Source organism: Vanessa cardui, chromosome 9, assembly GCF_905220365.1.
Source record: "Vanessa cardui chromosome 9, ilVanCard2.1, whole genome shotgun sequence".
NCBI lineage: Eukaryota > Metazoa > Arthropoda > Insecta > Lepidoptera > Nymphalidae > Vanessa > Vanessa cardui.
Window position 1 is genome coordinate 12,092,183 of NC_061131.1, and position 20,122 is coordinate 12,112,304.

The 20,122-nt window shown below is 31.0% G+C and overlaps 2 protein-coding genes across 2 annotated transcripts; one reads left to right on the top strand and one right to left on the bottom strand.

The window, feature by feature from the left end:
• Positions 1-1,833: 1,833 nt before the first annotated feature.
• Positions 1,834-14,894, bottom strand: LOC124532419 (geranylgeranyl pyrophosphate synthase). The gene is made up of 8 exons (XM_047107321.1): positions 14,720-14,894; positions 14,193-14,347; positions 9,977-10,121; positions 8,218-8,338; positions 7,030-7,169; positions 6,293-6,395; positions 5,295-5,422; positions 1,834-4,545 (listed from the first exon to the last, which is right to left on the bottom strand). Exons 1-8 carry the CDS (start codon positions 14,762-14,764, stop codon positions 4,450-4,452), a joined length of 933 nt encoding a protein of 310 aa, XP_046963277.1. The 5' UTR covers positions 14,765-14,894; the 3' UTR covers positions 1,834-4,449.
• A 920-nt stretch (positions 14,895-15,814) lies between these two features.
• On the top strand, positions 15,815-19,570 carry LOC124532330. The gene is made up of 3 exons (XM_047107192.1): positions 15,815-16,223; positions 16,689-16,881; positions 18,772-19,570. Exons 1-3 carry the CDS (start codon positions 15,974-15,976, stop codon positions 19,493-19,495), a joined length of 1,167 nt encoding a protein of 388 aa, XP_046963148.1. The 5' UTR covers positions 15,815-15,973; the 3' UTR covers positions 19,496-19,570.
• Positions 19,571-20,122: the final 552 nt, after the last annotated feature.

A 20,122-nucleotide genomic window follows, 5' to 3' on the forward strand; every position in this document is an offset into this window, starting at 1 on the left:
ACTTTCAATGTGTGTCCATATTTGACAATCTATCTAGACAGATAATAAAAGCTAAATAAAACTGAATTTTAAACTAGATCTACAACATTTTAAAAATTTAAATCACGCTACTACAAATTAACCGCCATATTAAGTACTGGACAATAGAATCTCATTTTATATTATTTATCAAACCTTATTTGAAAAGTGTTTTTTTTTTAAAACTTAATGGCGTTTAATTTATAAGTTTATTGTCATTAATTGGAAGACAAGTAGTATTCATCCTTCCGTTTAGGGATTAAATAAATTCATCCATCACTATCGATCGATACATTATACTATAAAACATTAGGGCAGTGTTTCCAGATGAAAATTGGATGAGTATCAATACTAAACTACGTAATAAATAAATAAATACAGATATTTCTTTTGTAATTAGTTTACTAATTCGACAATATTCTGCCAAAATCAAGTTTACAAGAGGCAATGTGTAGTACAATCTTAAATAAATAATCAGATATAACAGATGGCAGTGTTTTTAATTATTTCACGCCTCAGAAAAGGCAAAGGCAATGTCCCATACAGCATTGGCCGATACTGTATTTGAATAATTTTTCAATAAATAATATTTCCAAGAAATTATTTATTCAGACAAAAGAAAAGGAACTGAGCTTGGAATATTGATTAGATTATATTATCATTTATAATAAAGGCAGTTATTTGGTTATGTATGAATATTTTCTAAAATAATTAGCATTATATTAAAGTCATAAATATTTTTTACTCTACTTCACGCTCTCTAATTGCTAAATTGAAGAAAAAAACTACAAAAGACTGAGATATAATTTCATTCATAAATACATTCATTATATTCATTCTTAATTGATATGAAAGGCAGACTGCCATAATTGCACCTATTGCACATAAGATCTATTAATATTAATAAAAAAATTGCTAAATGCCAAAAAAGTACGGTCATCTCCCTTTTAATAAAGTAAAACTTATTTCAAAAATACAAATAATTAAATTGTAACAAATGAAAAGAAACTGACTCGAGACGAGTATTATATACCATTAAATACATATCAGCCAATTTCAAAGAAAAGACAACTTCGTAGGGTACATTATAGCGTAGCAAAATATGTATGTTGCGTCCAAAACAAAGCTGCGCTCTATTTTGTCACCACTATATATTTTGAAAGAGATCATCTAGAGAGACTCTTATAGTCTCTGGCCATCGTCGACTAGGCGCCCAGGTTTTAGGCAACCCTGACTCTCGGTTTATTCAGGCCTTAAGAACACCCCAAAAACCTCCACGTAAGCAGGCAACAATGTAGACATGAAGTGATTGAAAATTTTGTCACTAGTTTTAATAAGAGTCCAATAGAAAATTTTAAATTTAGAACACTTCTTATAAATTAATACAGACTATATATAGTCCGTTGAAATAAAAGCGTGTGTAATGTATTTCGTTGAATAGCTCGATTCTGAGTCGGAGTTACGTCATTTCATTTTTAATCGTTATAAAATATAACTAATACTAATAGTTATTATAAAATTATATACAATCACTTGTATTGTATATGAGAATATTTTTCATCACTAATAGCGTGACAGTTATTTATTCCTTCTTAAATCGATATTGGATCGCTTTTTTTAATCGATTTACAGTATTCTGAGAATACTACCAATATACTTACATAATTTTTGTGTTACCAATTTTGAGTTACAAGTGTAATACTGAACTCGGTAGGTTTTAATTTATCCGAGTCGCTCGACTCGGATAAATTAAAAAAAAAAATAATCAAATAAATAACAAACAAAAAACATGTTAATGGTAAATAAATAAAAAAATAAAATTCGACTTTTTAATAATAAAAAAAACTTGCGTAACCAAAACATTGATCAAGTCTCATCTTCGCACTTATTTACATCAGCTATAAAATCAAGTACAGATTATTTAGATTAAAAAAAAAAAACATACAATCGAACAAGCGGAATGAAAAAGCTCATAAAATATAAAAGCAAAGGCAGTTCCAACTATCTATGACTAATCTATACTAAGTACTGTCTTAATATTATACTGCAAAATAGAATATACATAAGATGAAAGAAAAATTGAGAAGTAACAATGACATTTTTTTTTAACAGATTATAAATCATTAACGTAATAATTATAACATTATTGTCATTCGGTTTTATGTTAGGCTTTAATATTTCTACAGTCTAAGGTAACTTACTAGCTTATATAATTATAAAAGCGTAAAATTATTTATTTAAATATGTAACAATAAATGTATATCCATAATTAACGTTACACCAACATAACGGTAACACCACACGCTCAGATTATAAAATAAAAGACAAAGTGAATGAATCTACTCGGTAGTGTGTAGTTATAAATGATTAATATTTAACATACTATCTGTAACAATTTTTAAAACACAACATAACATATACACAATAATATGAAAAATGCAAACTCATCGTGAAATTATCAATATACATTTTACATCTGGCAACACTTTTACAACAAATCTCCGAACTAATAAAAAAACTAGTAACCAACATCTAGTTATTCAATATTTAGTTAGCCTTAACTTTTACCGCAATGCAAAATATATATTTTAATTAATTTAAATAATTATATTGTAGCCTAACCTAACAAATATATTTATATATTCCACAACAACTACAGATAGATTTCAGAATCCAATGAAGCACTCAAAAATGGACCACAATGAAGTCAGTTCAATTAAGAAAGACCCGTATAGTGTCTAGTTATAATCCGCGGGATTTCACTCAAAGGCTTTTATTTTATAATCTGAGTCATTTTATTAATTACAGTTGCGACCCCTCTATTAATGTGACGTCACTCAATTATATCAGAATATTTTTCATTAAGTTAATGACGCCATATTAATTTTTAAGCTTTCAATTTACCGCCACAGTTAACACTCTTTCTTTATTGTGAGACAAACTTATACAATCATAAAGTGCGAGAGAGATGATTGTTGCTCTCTCGCTCTAACAATGAGCGATAACCTCAAGCCTACTTCATACTTCAGTTCAGTTATTGTTATATGTTAAATAATACTATTAACTTATTTTAAATGTACTTAAAGATTTGAGTGTGTATAATACTTATTATTTTAAAGAAGGAAATATTTTAAACAAACGCCAAAAACATAATAAGCCATCCGTGACTAGGATTATTGCTGCGAATTTCATATATAATATGACAACACTCAAAATTAACATTTCATTGATAATATTTAATAAAAATTTTATTTGGATAAAACTATATAGTTTGATCTCTAAAAAAAAATTGTAATTATAAAGTCTTTAGCAACTTAAAGCGACGAATAACAATTCGGGAAACAGAGCAAATCCTACGCCGCCATTGGTTGATATATTTATAGCCTATTCCAATCGTAAGAGTAAAGATAAACCTTAACTTCCTATACCAAACTCGTTAATAGGTCTGCAATCAGTGGCGTAGCTATCGTAGGGCCATGTGGTGCAGTGCGCCAGGGCCCCGGAGATCAGGGGGCCCTGTAAGCTTCTGAAGCTAGAAAATCACGAACATACGGACAAGATTTCTTATTTGGTATATATAATTTTAAAGGGTAATTATTAGTTAAAGAGGGGTGAGGGCCCGATACTTTTTTTATGCACGGGGCCCCTCCTCACCTAGCTACGAAACTGTCTGCAATATAACATTACAAATTCTTGATATCACTATAATTCCAATAATTTATAGTATTCGTAACGACTTTAAAAAGTTCCTATAACTAATTCAACCTATATTCAAAACGCCATTTTTTCACAAATCCGTACTATATACCATAGATTATTCAAGATTCAGTGTCAAAGTTGTTTATTTATCTGTACTCCAACGATTGGAATAAGCTACAGTCACTTACATCAAAAATAAATATCCAAAATTAAGCCAAAATTAATTACATAAGTACAAAAAACAATTAAGTAACTATCTACATTAATAATAATTATTTTGTTGTATATTTACGAATATACTAGCAATCTCATCGCTAATAATTCGACGATTAAAAAAAAACTTTGGTAAGTTGCCAACAAGCCAATTAAAATTTCCAACTGAAATTAAAAATATTAATTTCATGTAAAAAAAATCACTCATCAAATCGCCTTTTTTACATAAAACATATATATTTTTTAAATTTAAATATAAAAATATTATTCTTAAAATAAAAATTTCAAAACAATAAAAAATAAATTTCAGGGAATCGTTACATCAAAATAACTTTCAAAGTGATATTGTATCATTAGTAATTCTCTGAATTTTTAGCAACACTTAGATATACAACTATGCTCTGCTATTAGTTTTAAACTGATGGATTATTTTATTCAAAGAGCAAGTTGTGTATATTCCACAAACGAAAATACGAACAGAAGCTTAAATCATGAAAAAAAAATCCATTAATTTTTAACTTATTCCTCATTGAGGGCAGGTTTCTTGTCTCGTCGCCAGCTGAGCAGTTCGTCTAACAGCTCTTCCAGGTGTGGATTACCACCTAAACGTTTGACCTGGAAAAGGAGCTATGCATCAGTAGGTCACATATTTATAAGGGACCTAGTATCTGTTTGTGATCTAGATGTATGACTGTAGATGACATAGTCCAGGGTCCTTATCTTCATTAGACTCTCAGCGTTTGGAAGTTGGTAGTGTTTGCTTTACCACACCTTGGGTAGTAAAGTCGTTAACTCTGCTTCTAAACTCTTTCCAATTGTGTCAGACAATAAATAGAGAGTATTAATATTGGCGAATTCATTTATTCCTTGTGATACATATTGCGCACATGACAAGCCTCGAGAAAGTTTATTTAAAAATGTGCTGACTATTCGCTTATAAAATATTTTTTGGTATGTTATTAAAATCCTATACAGTAGAGGCGAAGAGAGACATGGAAACCTATCAAAGCCCTTGGCCCGTACCTGAGTACTAGATTTTTTCATACCGGAGTACTAGGTTTTGTAGTCCTCCTACAAAATAAATCATTACGTCATCTTAAGATCTATTTTCGTGTGGTCAGTATGAGCGAGAGTGACATTCTGCGTCGCAATGATTTGATGTTTAGATTCGAAAGGTACTAAGAGTTTAAGACCTGATAAAGGTCAAAAAATATTTGCACACACGTGTGCGTGTGTTCATATACACACACATGCATGAGTCCTGTATTAATAATAAGTACTTCTGACTGAAACAGACCATTGACATTTCAATGAGTGTGAGAGAGACATCCTCTATGTTTCAACATGAAGTGACCACGACTGACCTCAGCTCGGGCCTCGTTGTCGAGCTCCTGCAAGCGATCCCGCGTGTACTGGAAACTTCCGAACCTTTCCAGCAGTGAGATGCAGTAACGCTTCACTTCTACGTCTCTCGTGCGTTGCCTGAGAATATCTGAGAACGCTAAGGATGTGTTTATCTCGTATACGTTCTATTTGAGACTAAATGTTGGCTTTTACTCGTGTGAAATGTGGTTATAAATAACTTAACAGACATTTTTTAAGAGCTGAGATGGCCCAGTGGTTAGAACGCGTGCATATTAACCGATGATTGCGAATTCAAACCAGGCAAGCACCGCTGAATATGTGCTTAATTTATGTTTATAATTCGTCTCGTACTCGGCGATAAAGGAAAATATCATGAGGAAGCCTGCGTGTGTCTAATTTCATAGAAATTCTGCCACATATGTATTACACCAAACCGCATTGGAACAGCGTGGTGTAACATATGTTCCAAACCTTTTCCTAAAATCCTTTTAGGCCTAGAGAGGCCTTGGCCCAGCAGTGGGAAATTTACAGGCTATTGATGATGATGATGATGATGACGGTGATGATGATGATGATTATGATGATGATGATTATGATGATGATGATGATGATGTGATGATGGTGATGATGATTATGATATTATATTTATACACTATAAATACAACAGCACAGCACATGAAGATAAGAAAAATACAAAATAATAAATGGTGCGCAAAGGGAGTCTCATCGTCGTCATCATCGCTTATAGCGATCTCTCACAGACAACCTTTGTTGATAGAAGCTTAGAACGAAAACAGGTAAGTGCATATAAAATTACATATATATTGTATATGAACTGATAAACGTTTGGAGGATTACGGTGACTTTCTCAGAATGGTTTAGATTGTATTGAAAACACCTGTTGATATGAATTTTGGATTGACCGACGTGTACGCACACATACGCACACGCACGCATAAGCACGCACACATACAAGACACTTTAGTATAAAGGATACGAAGCACTTGGTTGTCGCCCTTCTGGTTCTGTATCGCGTGTATGACGGGGAAGCTGAATTTACCTTCCGTCAGATCTTCGCAATAGCTCTTGTTCTCAGAGTACTGAAACATACACAATTACATTCGATAATCTTTGTATTTTTCTCTGTCTTTAATTATAAGACTTATTTACTTTTGCTTGTGGTGTACAATAAAGTATATAACATTCATAATTATTTCTCGAAATTTATTGGTAAATCGAAATAGCCAAGTTAGGTAAATTGGAATCATAACATGCCACTGTGGTTTCGTGGGTTTACTTCTTGCAATGCAGTTATCTTAATATTCAATATTTTCTATTAAACTCAGTAATGTATTTTACACTAGTAAACAAAAATATTTTTGCATCATTGGTTCTGTAGATTATCCCCTACAAACATATTTTACCTCTTTATAGTATTAGTATAATATAGTCAGCAGTAAAGGAGATTTCCTATCGTGAGAAAACCTGCATGTACGATGATAATCCTGTGACATAAGCCCACCTGTATCGAAACATTGTGGAAAAAGCTCCATGCCTTATATTTGGGAGCAAATGACTTACTCAGCAATGGGTTATTTATGAGGTGTTACTCTCACAAAATTTTACACAAGACTATGAAATAATTAAACAGACCCGAAGGTAAGGAATGCCTTTAAAAACAGACCTTAATTAAATATAAAAATGCAATAATATATAATTCGTTTGTAAACTTGCCTCTTGTAAGCACAGATTGCAGTAGTCGTCTCTTATTTGGAAGTACAGACCGAGGATTGATGACAGTTTGCTGAAGTCTGATTTGTTATCGCTAAAGAGCTGCATCAGGCGAATTGCTAACATGAAAAGACCACCCGTCTCTGGAAATACAACAAACCTTTCAACTTAGTCGCCTAGCGATGTAAAAGTATCAAGATCGACCCTAGCGATGTAAAAGTAGCAAGATCGACCCTAGCGATGTAAAAGTAGCAAGATCGACCCTGACCCCTTGGGCCAACACAGGTGATAAGATTTCAAGGAAGGGTGAATAGTAATTTCTTAATTAATTTGGAGCATTGCTAGTATTCTTTAGAAAAAAAAAACATTTGCTTTACAACTTTAAACGATGTATCAATAACTATGTAATTAAATTAGTTTTTATTGCCTCGTTGGTCTTGTTCACACCCTAAAATCTCAGCAACCAGATTGCTGATTCTTTTGAAGTTGGAAGTGTCTCCCGTGCCTTGGAAAGCATGGGTTAAATTTGCCATCACATCGGATTATGAGGGTGTGCATAATAATCAGTGGCGGCGTAAGGCGTGGGCGGTGTGGGCCTACGGCCTCGCGGTACAAAGGGCCTCGCGACCGAAATTTGAAAAAATACAAGGGCCTCGTATACTATATTTTGCCCACATTAAGATTCGATCTTGCGCCGCCGCTGATAATAATATATTCTGCTTAGTTAGATGATGTCATTTGAGATTAGCTTAAAAAGGAAATTCTTAAATATTTGAACATTTTAAAAAGTGTATTATATATGTCATGACAATCTCATAATCGGCAGCTGTCAGATTTTAATGACGTCACAGCTGATATCGCTATTGCCGGCCACAATTTAATTTGTTACTTATGTATAATCCCTTGTCTTATTAACACCAAAAACATTCCATATACGCACACAAACGTAAGAAATATTTCTTACACTTACACATACGTATTAATTAACCACACACAAGTAAAGCATTTGCATTGATACGGCATAATATTCAGTGTTATCATATAATTAAACGTTACAAACATATAACCAGTTCTCCTCATACTTGTATTCAAATTTTATAGTTAATCATCGAAGCCATTCCATATTCAAATTTATGGTAACAATTTGATAAGAATTAAAAAAAAAGTTAATACAAGGAACAGATGTCATACTTTTCATGGTCATCTCCTTGTATTCCTCTTCGGTTGGACATTGGAAATTGTCCCTCCAATATATCTCTATACCTTGACCTCGGTGCAACTCCAACAATTGCTCCGTATACACTGCGGTAGCCTGAAAATACATTTGTACACAGATAAAAACAATTATACTTAATTGGGCTTTGAAAAATTCCTACGGTTAGGCTTAACATATTCGCTTAACATATTCTACCACCAAGCAGAGTATCGAAACATCTCTCATCGTGAGAAAATCTGGGTGTTTAATTTCATCGAAATTTTGCCACACGTGTATTCCATCAACCCGCATTGGAACAGCTTGGTGGAATATGTTCCAAACCCTCTCCTTAATAAGGAGAGGAGGCCTTAGCCCAGCAGTGGTAAATTTACAGGCTGTTACTTTAAGCAGCGTATCGTATATAACAGAGTATCGTTGTATACATCTCTAATACTATGGGTATAATGTAGGTAACAAAAATATCTGTAAGGAAATTGGTTTTTTTTTTAAAGAGTATTAAAGTATTAACCTGTAAATGTTTACAGGCTGGGGATATCCCCACAGCTGGGCTAAAGCTACACAAGCACTTACAGGAAAATCTTATTCCAAGAAGCGCTAATGCGGCTTGTTGGATACGCTCGTAGGAGATTTTCACTGATTTTAGAGATATACAAATCCTCAAGATGCACAAAACGGTTTATAAAACAAAAAAACAAGCGAATATATAATCTGTGGTGCTTGCGTTCGATCTCACAGTCATCGGTTAAGATGAACGCGTTTTAACTAGATTAACTAGCAATACTTCAACAGTAAATTGATTAAATATTAGTAAATAAAAACCAGCAAAGATTAAACTGAATATCATGAGTTAGGAGCATATTTGTTATTTTAACAAATTATATAAAAATAAAAAACAATTAAAATAAATCTTATTATGCAATTGATTACGTATCTTGTTAAATGAAAGTTTTAAAATAAGAAACGTAACTGTTTAATTGATGCATAAATAATTAAAAATATTTAGAATTCTAATTTTAAACGGATCTTTAAAAAGAAACATTCTTTTAATAAACCGTTTATATTTAAATAACTTATTGTTCTTATGCAATTATTATGACCACAGTTAGTAATCAAGCATAAGTTTATAACGCCAAGTTTCTGACTCCCGCAAAGTCAATCAAATTTTTTGGGGCGAGATATCCGTTTGTATGATCAAACTCCGCAGACATTTTTAACTTTGCCGTTTCATAAATTCAAATCATTTGTAAAAGAATACATTGGTACAGAAGGCATGTTGTTCAATAGAAGATTACATAGATGATAAAAAAAAGCGTGGAGCTAATACTTGTTGATTTCCAGTAATTATATTTACCTAGCATAACTTTTTACTTTTAAATGTTAAAAAAGAATAACTACCGTACCGGTGGTATCTTCACTCAATATAGTTTTTAAATGACTATTCTTCTTTTCTTCTAAAAGCCTACTTGAATAAAGTATATTTTGATTTATTTATTTTTTTTAATCACTTTATGCTAAAAATTCCTTTCAAATGTGCAAGTTTCGATAAACATATTGTTGTTAAAGATTATTGTCATTATAATGCTTGCCAAAGCAGTCGCGCAGTGGAGGTTTTTATATTAGTAATAGTAGTAGTAATTATTATGAATTAGACTATTAGAATAATTTAAAAATCTAAAACGTGCGTTTATATTTCAATTCGTAAATCGAAAATGTTAACAAATAAGGTTGTATTACCATTGGATGTCCAAGTTGCAAAGTCTTTTCAAGGGCGATGATTATGACGTAATTAGCTGCATTGATAGTGCTCGCTATACCATAAATGGAATGCGCCACTGGAATACCTCGACGTAGAATGGAATTGTCTTGTATGTCGTCCAATCTGTTAAAAAAAAAATTAAAAATAAACAGATAATTAATATTATATTAATTCGCTCCTCACGCGACAATCGTCCCCTCAATGTAGAGTCGACGAGTCAACAGATCTTGAACTGAGTTGCAATCATGAAATATAACATCACGGACTGCATATTATTGTCGTATAAATACTTTCAATTGTTTCGAATAATTGTAAAATTATACCTGTGCTCATATTATAAAAAAAAAAAACAGACATTAATTATTGGCTTAAGGTCTATGGCGTTCCTCATTCAAAACTATTACGTTTTCATAAATTTGTATGGGCATATTTTGACAACCCTTTTTTATATAGTATAGGTTGGCGGACGAGCATATGGGCCACCTGATGGTAAGTGGTCACCATCACCCATAGATAATGACGCTGTAATAAATATTAACAATTCCTTACATCGTCAATGTGCCACCAACCTTGGGAACTAAGATGTTATGTCCCTTGTGCCTGTAGTTACAATGGCTCACTCGCCCTTCAAACCGGAACACAACAATACTGAGTACTGTTATTTGGCGGTAGTAACTGATGAGTGGGCGGAACCTACCCAGACGGGCCTGCACAAAAACACAAACAAATAAGGTTTTTAATACGTTACAACAGCTAAGCCGGTTTACTATCACGTGAAATAGGTTTTTAAATTTCAGGAACGTCAATAGTCAACAGTGGTAAGCGACTTTGCTTTATACTATGTCGTGTACATATAGGTAGTCTAGTGAAATATTGTTGTATTATAAATAAATACGTATTAATGTACAATATAGCTGAGCTATGAGCAAATTGCATACAATTTGTAAATCTAAGATTTATTTTTATTCAATGTTAGTTTAGAAAAGACTAATAAACATGTGGGTGGTTTTATTAACGAAGTCAATAACCCCGGGTTACTTTATTTCGTTAGCATTGTAACATTGGTTTAGTATTAAGGCGGTAAATTGAAATTGCTTTTAGTGTGTCACAAGCTCATTCCTGAATGTATTTCTTGCAAAATCATACTTAGTCCTCAGATTCCTAACGCTATTCACTCGAACAGTAAACAATTTTATTACTAAAACGTAACTTTATTACGTGTCCGTTAAATCTGCAGTAAAATAGGTAGCAGTGATAGTACTAAGTCGCTTACCGCTGTCTGTCCCTATGTATTATGAGATCTTAAAAATTACGTCGATCAGAGAAAATACTGGAATATCTGTTAAGATATGAATATCGATGTTCTTAAAATAATATCAATTAATATTTGTACCCATTTAAGTTTGAATAATTAGCAGCTTGTTGATACTATCCTGAGCAAAGCCTTAGTCTTTCTCGTAATTTAAAATTGTAATTTTTTGTTACTTGTCTAATCGTTTTCCAAATAGTAAAGGAACGTAATTAATGCTTTCTACTATCTTCATACCTACTGAATTTACTACTACTCTGGTTTTAGGTGCCAAATTCTCGTGAGTACAATCACCCATGTGTTATAAATATATATTTTTATTCAATATTATGAATAAGAGAACTATCTTTAGTCTTCGCCAAAAGAAGCTGACAAAGTTTGATTATAAATTTATTGTGTTTGTGTACGTAATATAACAGTTTTACATTGATATATAACATATCGATTTACACAATCACGTAAACGCGTCTGTGCAAATTAACTAGACAAGACATACTTATTACATATACGTAAACGCAGGTACATTATGGTAATCCGATTCGGAATTGATCGGAAAATTCGAAATAAGCGGAAAGACTTCGACTACTGCATTTTTTTATATAGAAACACTCAACCCGGTGTACCCACGAACTAGGAATCTGCTGCTTTATATCTAGCGAATGGTCTGAGCAGTCAACAAATTGTATAAGTACTTTTTGAATGGAGCATAATTGCTTACAAATTCCAAAGCACTTAGAAGTTTAACATCTACAAATTAATTAATAAAAGCGCAGTCGTCCCCTCTTGTTTGTTAAGCGTCAATTAAACGAATGATCGTATACAACAATTAATCTTTTGAGGCAATACTGAAATAGGCCCTGTTTTTAACACTATCATGCCATGTTTTTTTAGAAAATAATATACTTTGTTTACATATGGGACAGTGGATGCAGCTGTGGCATAATTTTATTCCACACGTGCAACCTCCCAATGACTTTTTTTGTGAGCACGAAATTATTTAAAAAAACTTGGTTTTTTATTTCCAGGCATAGATCGTTCAATTTAAAATATTTAATTTAATAATAATTTTATAATTTATTTAATTTGAATAGTCATATTGTATTTAAAAGCCATAAAATTTGAATGTCTGTTTGTATTATTAAAGTAACCACTGTTTACTAAATACCTATGCAGATACCTTTTTTGCAATTTTTTTACATCTGTCTGTCTGTTTGTTTGTTCCGGCTAAGAAAACCCTACAGTACATCTATCAAAAAAACAATACGAGAATACTTTAAGAAATATGTTTTTTTACAAATTACCTTTTATACGATAATTTACTGGGTCAATCAAGGGGCTCGTATCGCTTCTTTCTTTTGATTGTTAATCTTTATTTAATACTTTAACTACGTTATATAATCGTAAATCGACTTTTAAAAAGTCTAATATTTTTTATTCCATTTTACTTAGGAGGACTCTAAAAAATATGTTGAATACGCAATTATTTTTTTACTTTTTAGTGCATATCTATTTATTTGTTTTGAAATAGTTTTTGTTTGTAGTCGGTTTTTCTTGTTGTTAAAATTGTTATTTATTTTTATTTTTATTGATATTGTTCGCCGTGGTCGAAACCGTCCAGAACGACATAATTATTCATCTTTACATAGTATAAAACAAAGTCGCTTACGGCAGTCTGTCCTTGTGTATGCTTAGATCTTTAAAATTACACGACATATTTTGATGCGGTTTTTTCAATAGATAAATTGATTCATATAAGCCTGATGTATAATACATATACAATACAGTAGAAAAACACTGATCATGTTAGAGGTTCCTTATGTGATGTCGTAAATAAAAACATTTTTTTGCCCTTACATTACAAATGCCGGCTGAACCCTACAAGATAGATCAAAATAATTTACTACAGTATTGTAGATTTAAAATAGATCTACAAAAACCGTCAGGATTGTATATGTCTATCTTTTAGGTATCCCTAACCCACAATGACCATTTTTACCCTTGTCTTTTTTACAATAACTGATGTCTTATTTCCGAAGTGATTTTAAGTAAAACAGCACTAATTCTTATTAATGAATTCCTATAAATACATAGTGCATTTCATATAGATTTAAATGACTCTCTTCAGGTTGTAATTTAAATCAACATTTTTGAAGATTTAAAACGGGTTTGGTTGCCTGTATACATCTAATTATGATTCTTTCTGTCCTATTGATTTTTTTTAATATTTATTATTCAATTATTACACCTATTAATATTATATAATATAATATAATTGTAATGAAACATTAAAATGTTTAATTATTTAACAAATTTACATTATATGTACTCATTACCTTGTGACTTTATTTGACAAAGGTCAGCTGTGTTCTCAGATAAATTGTTATAATGATGATGGAATAATAATTTACATTTAAATTAACACTCTTACAACTAAAATTTTTTTTTTTTTATTTTTATTGCCACATCCAAAAATCTATGAAACCAATATACTTACTTAATGTTTCAAGCTGAATAAAACAAAGAAAAATAATTGAATATAATTAAAACCAACTAAAGTTTTTATATATTTCTCGATTTTATCAGCGACCTTAATTATTAACCTTGTAAAATGAATATTTAAATATTTGTGTTGTCACGAATATACATATAGTTTAAAACATAGCATTAGTTCTTCACATTTAAATTTTATTTAGATTAAGAATTGCTATGTTAAGGTATCAAAAAAGACAGGACATTAAATTAAATTTAGCAATTAATAAAATGAAATTAAATTGTCTTTACATTTATTTAAAATATTTACCTACAAATAACTTGTGCTAATTATAAAATTCAGAACAAGATAAGTTTTAATAAAGTGAAATAAAGAATATAATAACTTTACTCACAATAAACTTGAGTTGTGTAACATTTGTACTATTTCACCGATGGCTCGGAGTTTCTCATCACTGACTCTCAACCAATAGTTAAAGGCCAGAGTGAGCTTGGAACGTATCTGTTTCCCTGGTACTTGTTGGATGTATGTGAATGGCATCAGGAGTTTCTTTAAAAAAAAACAAGCTGCGTTGTACAGGCCTGATATATTTATGTCTTTATCAAACAAATACAACATCATATAATTAAAAAAAAAAATGTGCTGGACAGTCAATTTTATAAGATATCGACTACTAGTAACAATATTAAAATTAAAAATTAAATCAAATTATTCTTGTTGGAATTTTTTTAATCAAAAATGAATTGCTAATTAATCATATAATCTATTTAATCTATATATGTATTTATGCTGTGTTACCAAATAAATTTATAAAAAACAAACCAATTTATATTATTTTATTTAGACCTAAAGTTCTGCTTTTCAAAAATAAATACAAGCATGATCATAAAATAATAAAATATTATGTACTAAAAAACTCACCTCATCCTGATTTTTGTCACCGCTTTTTGTTGTTATTTGGGACATTTTGTTATTGAATAAATTATTTTCCTTGTAACAAAAATTAATAACAACGAATTGCTATCAAAAAATCGATTCCCACTGCAGTGGAACAGAAAATGACGTCTGACGTCTGTCGATTGTCGAATGCCAGTTGCCACTTGCCACTTACTGTGTTACCTACTATTAAATTTTAACAAAATTGACAAATGACATTACAAATATCCCACAAAAAATCATGTGCATATAGCCTATACCAATTGAACTAGAAAAAAAGATAAACAAATCTTAGATTTACGTATTGGATTTGCTAATAACTCATGAGACATTATTAAGAGTTTATGATCAATATATATTTATTTAAAAAATACAACACTATTCCACTGAATCATTTATTTCCGCTTCAATTTTGCTCCCAAAATTTCGATAACAGTTTCGTTGTCATTAAAACCGACATTTTTCACAAATTAGTAGTGAATATCATAAATTAATCAAGCCATTGACTGATGATATTGCTTCAATTTTCTAGCAAATGTTTTTTTAATTATATAGCTTTTTCTTGTTATGATTGGAACAACGTATAAGTTAATACGTTTTATGACTCTGCAAAATATCAGTCAAAGCTTATTATACTATCGGCAATTCTTAAGACAAACTAATCGCCTACTTTAATATAAAATCTTTATTATAGTAGATAATTAATCTTATTCTATTCTTATTAGCACTTAAAAAATAATAGTGCTATTACATTGGAATTTTTATTTAAATTTTTGATGTTTGATATTTTTAATTGCTTAAATTATTATCCTTATTAGGTTTATTTAAGTTCATGTTATATTAAACAAATTATTTGATTCAATAGGAAAACATTGCTAACATTCTTGCCACTTCAGGCGATCAAGATTTATACTTAGTTAGTATATAAATAGTTACTCTATTTATAATTCATAATTATGTATATTTAAGGGCTTTATTTTTATTAATATGTTAATAAAATATTTTGATAAAATTTTGGGCATGATTATTAGTATCTATGTAATATTCATCTGTTGTTTATCTGTATTCTGTTAACTGACATTCAAATTCTGTTATTGCTTATTGATTTGTTGATAATTTTGATATTTTGAAAATTATTTTGTATTAATATCAGTTATTTAACCAGCTATTTACAAAAAGAAGATAAACATTATAGATTATTACAAACGAAATATGGAATTCGTGGATTATTAACTGATTATGTCGGCACGTAAATATATTTTATCTGCTCGAGAGAGAAATATTAATAAAATTATTGATTATTTGCCTCAAATATCACAACAAAGGGCTAGCTACCGGTCAGGTCAAGAATTACCTGCACTGTCTGCGAATTCTAGTAATTTCGTTAACAGAAATCTTACTTATTCATATAAGATACCTCATTATGCAGATGATAGCTTAGAGAGGGCTAGCACACCTTTTTCTGATTTTTTCTCAGAAAGTGAAACAGGTAAATAATAATACTTCCTTATTTTAACGATCACATATTCAAATTTCATAATTAATTTGTCTAAAACATTTTGAATGAATTCATTCAAAATGTTTTACACCAACTTACTATTTTATAAAATTGTTAAAGTATATTTAAGTGGATCAAAATATATTTGTTAGTAAGTATATTGATGGTAGTGACCCCCAAAAAAAATCAAAAATAAATCATAAAAATTTATAAATATTATTAAACTGTTAACTTATCCAAAGAAATGCAATATGTAAATATATTCTAGTTAAAATGTATAAAAAATTAGATAGTAATCATTAGTTCTTTTAATAAATACACAAAAGGTATATATATCTAAAAATATAAATATGATCTCCATTATAAAAATGGTGTTTTTAAGTATAGGTCTATTTAAGAATAAATAATAAAATTACAATTTATTACTGGTAAAAATGATTTATGCTGACTTTACAGATTTTCATAGTGAAGAAAGTGACAGTAGCTCTGGTTCAGCACTGAGAAGGAACACAGCTGAGGCAACAAAGAGTCTGACTGAAGAGTGGGAGCGGATTGAAAGGACTTTATATGATGAGGAAGGAGAAAAGTGTTCTAGAACAAATATTCTTGAAGAATGCCGGCAATGGAGACAGCTGCATCCACAACTCAGGTGAAATCTCTACGTTAATATTATTTGTGGTAATTTTTATTTTTTTTATATGTGAGAACAAAAATATTCCATTCACAGTTTCAATCATTTCATTCACAATTTCACAACTCTGGTTCTGCTAATTTTAGATATCTCTAGTTGAAAAATATTAGTGACCTAACAACACTTTTTATATTTATACGATATGGAATGTTTTTGTACCTTGTTATATACAGTTTACCTTTGTTCTGACATAGATAACTGGATGTGTAAACTTTTGTGTTCTTTAGGTACGAAACCTATTGACATCTGGTAGGTATGCCATTAGTTCAAGTCCGGTCTTTTCCTTCCTAGACTATTCTTACAAAGGCCAATGTATAAAAACAACATACATTAAACAAAAAACACACACATTAAAAAAAGTAACAATTGAAATACATTCTCAAAAGACATAAATTGGGTGAGACAAAAATATATATTTTAAATTATTAATTTGTTTTTCATTCATTCATAGTCATTTAATGAATTAACAATTACGAACAGCTATGAAAGAAAGTTCAATTTTTTTTTATATAAGTTGTTTCTGATTTGTTATTCTATTGTTGATAGTAACTGAGTGTTTTTGCAAATCTATGGTACCTTTTAAATTGTTATAGCAGTTTCCTATTAAATTAAATTTCATACACATTTCTGATCCTAAGATATCAATCATTAGCGAAAAATTTGAATGAAAATAAAAAAATGAGAATATAGTTTTCTGTTAATTTTGATTACACTTAATAGTTATCGGACTTTTCTGCTAAAACATTCTCTACTCACGTGCCTCGGAAAGCACGTAAATATTCTTGTGACTGAGTTATCTCCGATCGTGTTGGATTTGCCATTACGTTTTAATATATCTCGCTTATCATCAAAAAGAATCAAAGCATATATTGCTTATATTTCAATTCGATTTTTCGATGTCGAATATCGACGTAGACAAAAAATAAAGCGGGAAAAAGCTTTAAATGTCGGGGTATTGTTCGACTTTCAGAGGCTTAGATACTATAGAAGTAAAAAAAAAATCCTTTTATTATTTGTATGTCTAAGGCTATCTAAGCTGAGAACGCGTCGGACAAATAATGTCCAATAATTTAAAATAAGCGCTCTATTAAACTAGTATTACGTACGAGGGTCAAGTTAAGATGTCGCGCACACCAAGATAATTGAGTTATAAAATTAATAAATATTAATGTTTGTTAAATCTTTAGAGAATTGGTACTCCTACTAGTCACCATTGACATATGTATATGTATACTACTAGATTGTGCAGTAATTCCATTCATTTGGATATGCAAATAAACTGTGAAAGACAAATTTTGGATATTACCTGGAGGGGTCCTGGAAAAACTGAAAATAAAATTTTCAATCAAAAAACCTATTGCAATTTCGCTATTTTGACAAAAGGGTTAAATTTCCGGATATAGGTATCTACGGGTACAAAAATTACAATTTATTATTAAAATTAAAATTTTTGAAGTGTCGTTCGAAAATGTATAATACTTTGGAGACTGCTCAAAAGTAGGTTTTTTGAGTTACAAAAGATACATTGTTAGAAAAGTTATGATCGCATCGACTTGTCGAACGCTTAAATCCATTAATGAAGTTTTTAAAAATATTAAATTCGCGGCAGTTTTTTGGCATCTGCGCCGATTCATCAATATTTTCAGTGAAACATTTTAACAGTTTTTAAACTGTCAGTGTGCCACGTGGGTTTTCAGATGTACGCCTTCATAGTGATGTTGTTTAAGAGCATTCGATTTTCTATAATAAATCAGTTTCTCTCGTGTTATCTTATTTTGGTTTCACTCAGTTATTGTATCCTGTATGTCTCCAAACATTTTTAAAGTATCGATTTGAAATGTGTTGCAGAATCGTCGGTAAAGCTATACCGCTACCGGAGAAAAGGTTCCATCGTCAAACGGAACACGAGGAGGTCATCGCAATGCATTACAGTGATTACGAACAGTTCAGTGAGAGTGAAGAGAGATTATCACAGAGTAGCACAGACGTCACACCACAGAACTCGCCTCGGGTGTCCATCGCAGATGACATATACGAGCCAAAGTTATCAAGGGATAAAGTTTCCTTCAAATTTGACGAAAATTCCGACCTCCCGGATACCTTCTGTTCGTTATTGCACATAACACCGATTCAAATACGTAGCCCTTCGCACAGAAAGCGACCGAATCCCTCAATACTCCGTTCAGATCTGGCGTCATCAAGATGGATGAGAAACGCAAGGCCGGGCTCGTCGATCCACTACGAAAGGAACAGTGCCAAGTCGTTTGTTTCTCTCGATACGAGAAACTTTAACAGTATTGCCACAGATAACAGTAAAGTATTGAATGCAAGAGTTTTGACAGCAAGGCATAGAGAATTAGCTAAGTTGGAACCTCTTTACACGCCCGACTATCCACCTAATGAAGGATCTAAAATTTTTAATGGTATACAGAATCATTTTAATGTCAGGAAAGTATCTCTTCCTCCGCTACTTTTGGAAGAAGAGAAGAAAAAAGTATCTATTAGTTCAGCGAAGAAGTTACGCTCGAGGAAAATGTCGAAAGGTTATTTAGATAAATTTAAGCTTGGCTAGATAGAAATTGTCGCAGGCTTGTAAATTATTTAAAAAAAAACTACATATCTGATTTGAAGAACGATGTTACTAGCTTGTTGTAAATGTCTGAGATTTGAAATTGACCATTTAAACATGAATTCTTTACCGTGAAAAACTATAACTATTGAGACATACAGTATTATTAAATAAATTATATGTGATGTTAATTTATTGTACATATGTGCTTGTAACATAGTAGAAAATGAAATATATGAACTATATTATTTTTGATATTTATTTTTTATTAAAATAAAGTGTCCATTTTTAACATAATTGGAGCCGAGATGGCCCAGTGGTTAGAACACGTGCATCTTAAATGATAATTGCGGGTTCAAACTCAAAAGTCAAGCACCATTGAATATTCATGTTCTTAATGTGTGTTTATAATTCATCTCGAGCTCGGCAGTGAAGGAAAACATCGTGAGGAAACCTGCACGTGTGTAATTTCATAGAAATCCTGCCACATGTGTATTCCACCAACCTGCATATGAACAGCGTGGTGGAATTTGTTCCAAAACCTTCTCCGTAAAGGGAGAGGAGGCCTTAGCCCACCAGTGGGAAATTTACAGGCTGTTGTAACCAATTATGAAGTTATTTTCATGAGTG

Coding starts and splice junctions, on each gene's coding strand:
- LOC124532419 (XM_047107321.1), bottom strand. CDS start 14,764: ATGTCCCAAATAACAACAAAAAGCGGTGACAAAAATCAGGATGAG. Junction 6,396..7,029: donor GCAATCTGTGCTTACAAGAG/GCAAGTTTACAA, acceptor TGTATGTTTCAG/TACTCTGAGAACAAGAGCTA. Junction 4,546..5,294: donor ACAACGAGGCCCGAGCTGAG/GTCAGTCGTGGT, acceptor CTCCTTTTCCAG/GTCAAACGTTTAGGTGGTAA.
- LOC124532330 (XM_047107192.1), top strand. CDS start 15,974: ATGTCGGCACGTAAATATATTTTATCTGCTCGAGAGAGAAATATTAAT. Junction 16,224..16,688: donor TTTCTCAGAAAGTGAAACAG/GTAAATAATAAT, acceptor CTGACTTTACAG/ATTTTCATAGTGAAGAAAGT. Junction 16,882..18,771: donor CAGCTGCATCCACAACTCAG/GTGAAATCTCTA, acceptor AATGTGTTGCAG/AATCGTCGGTAAAGCTATAC.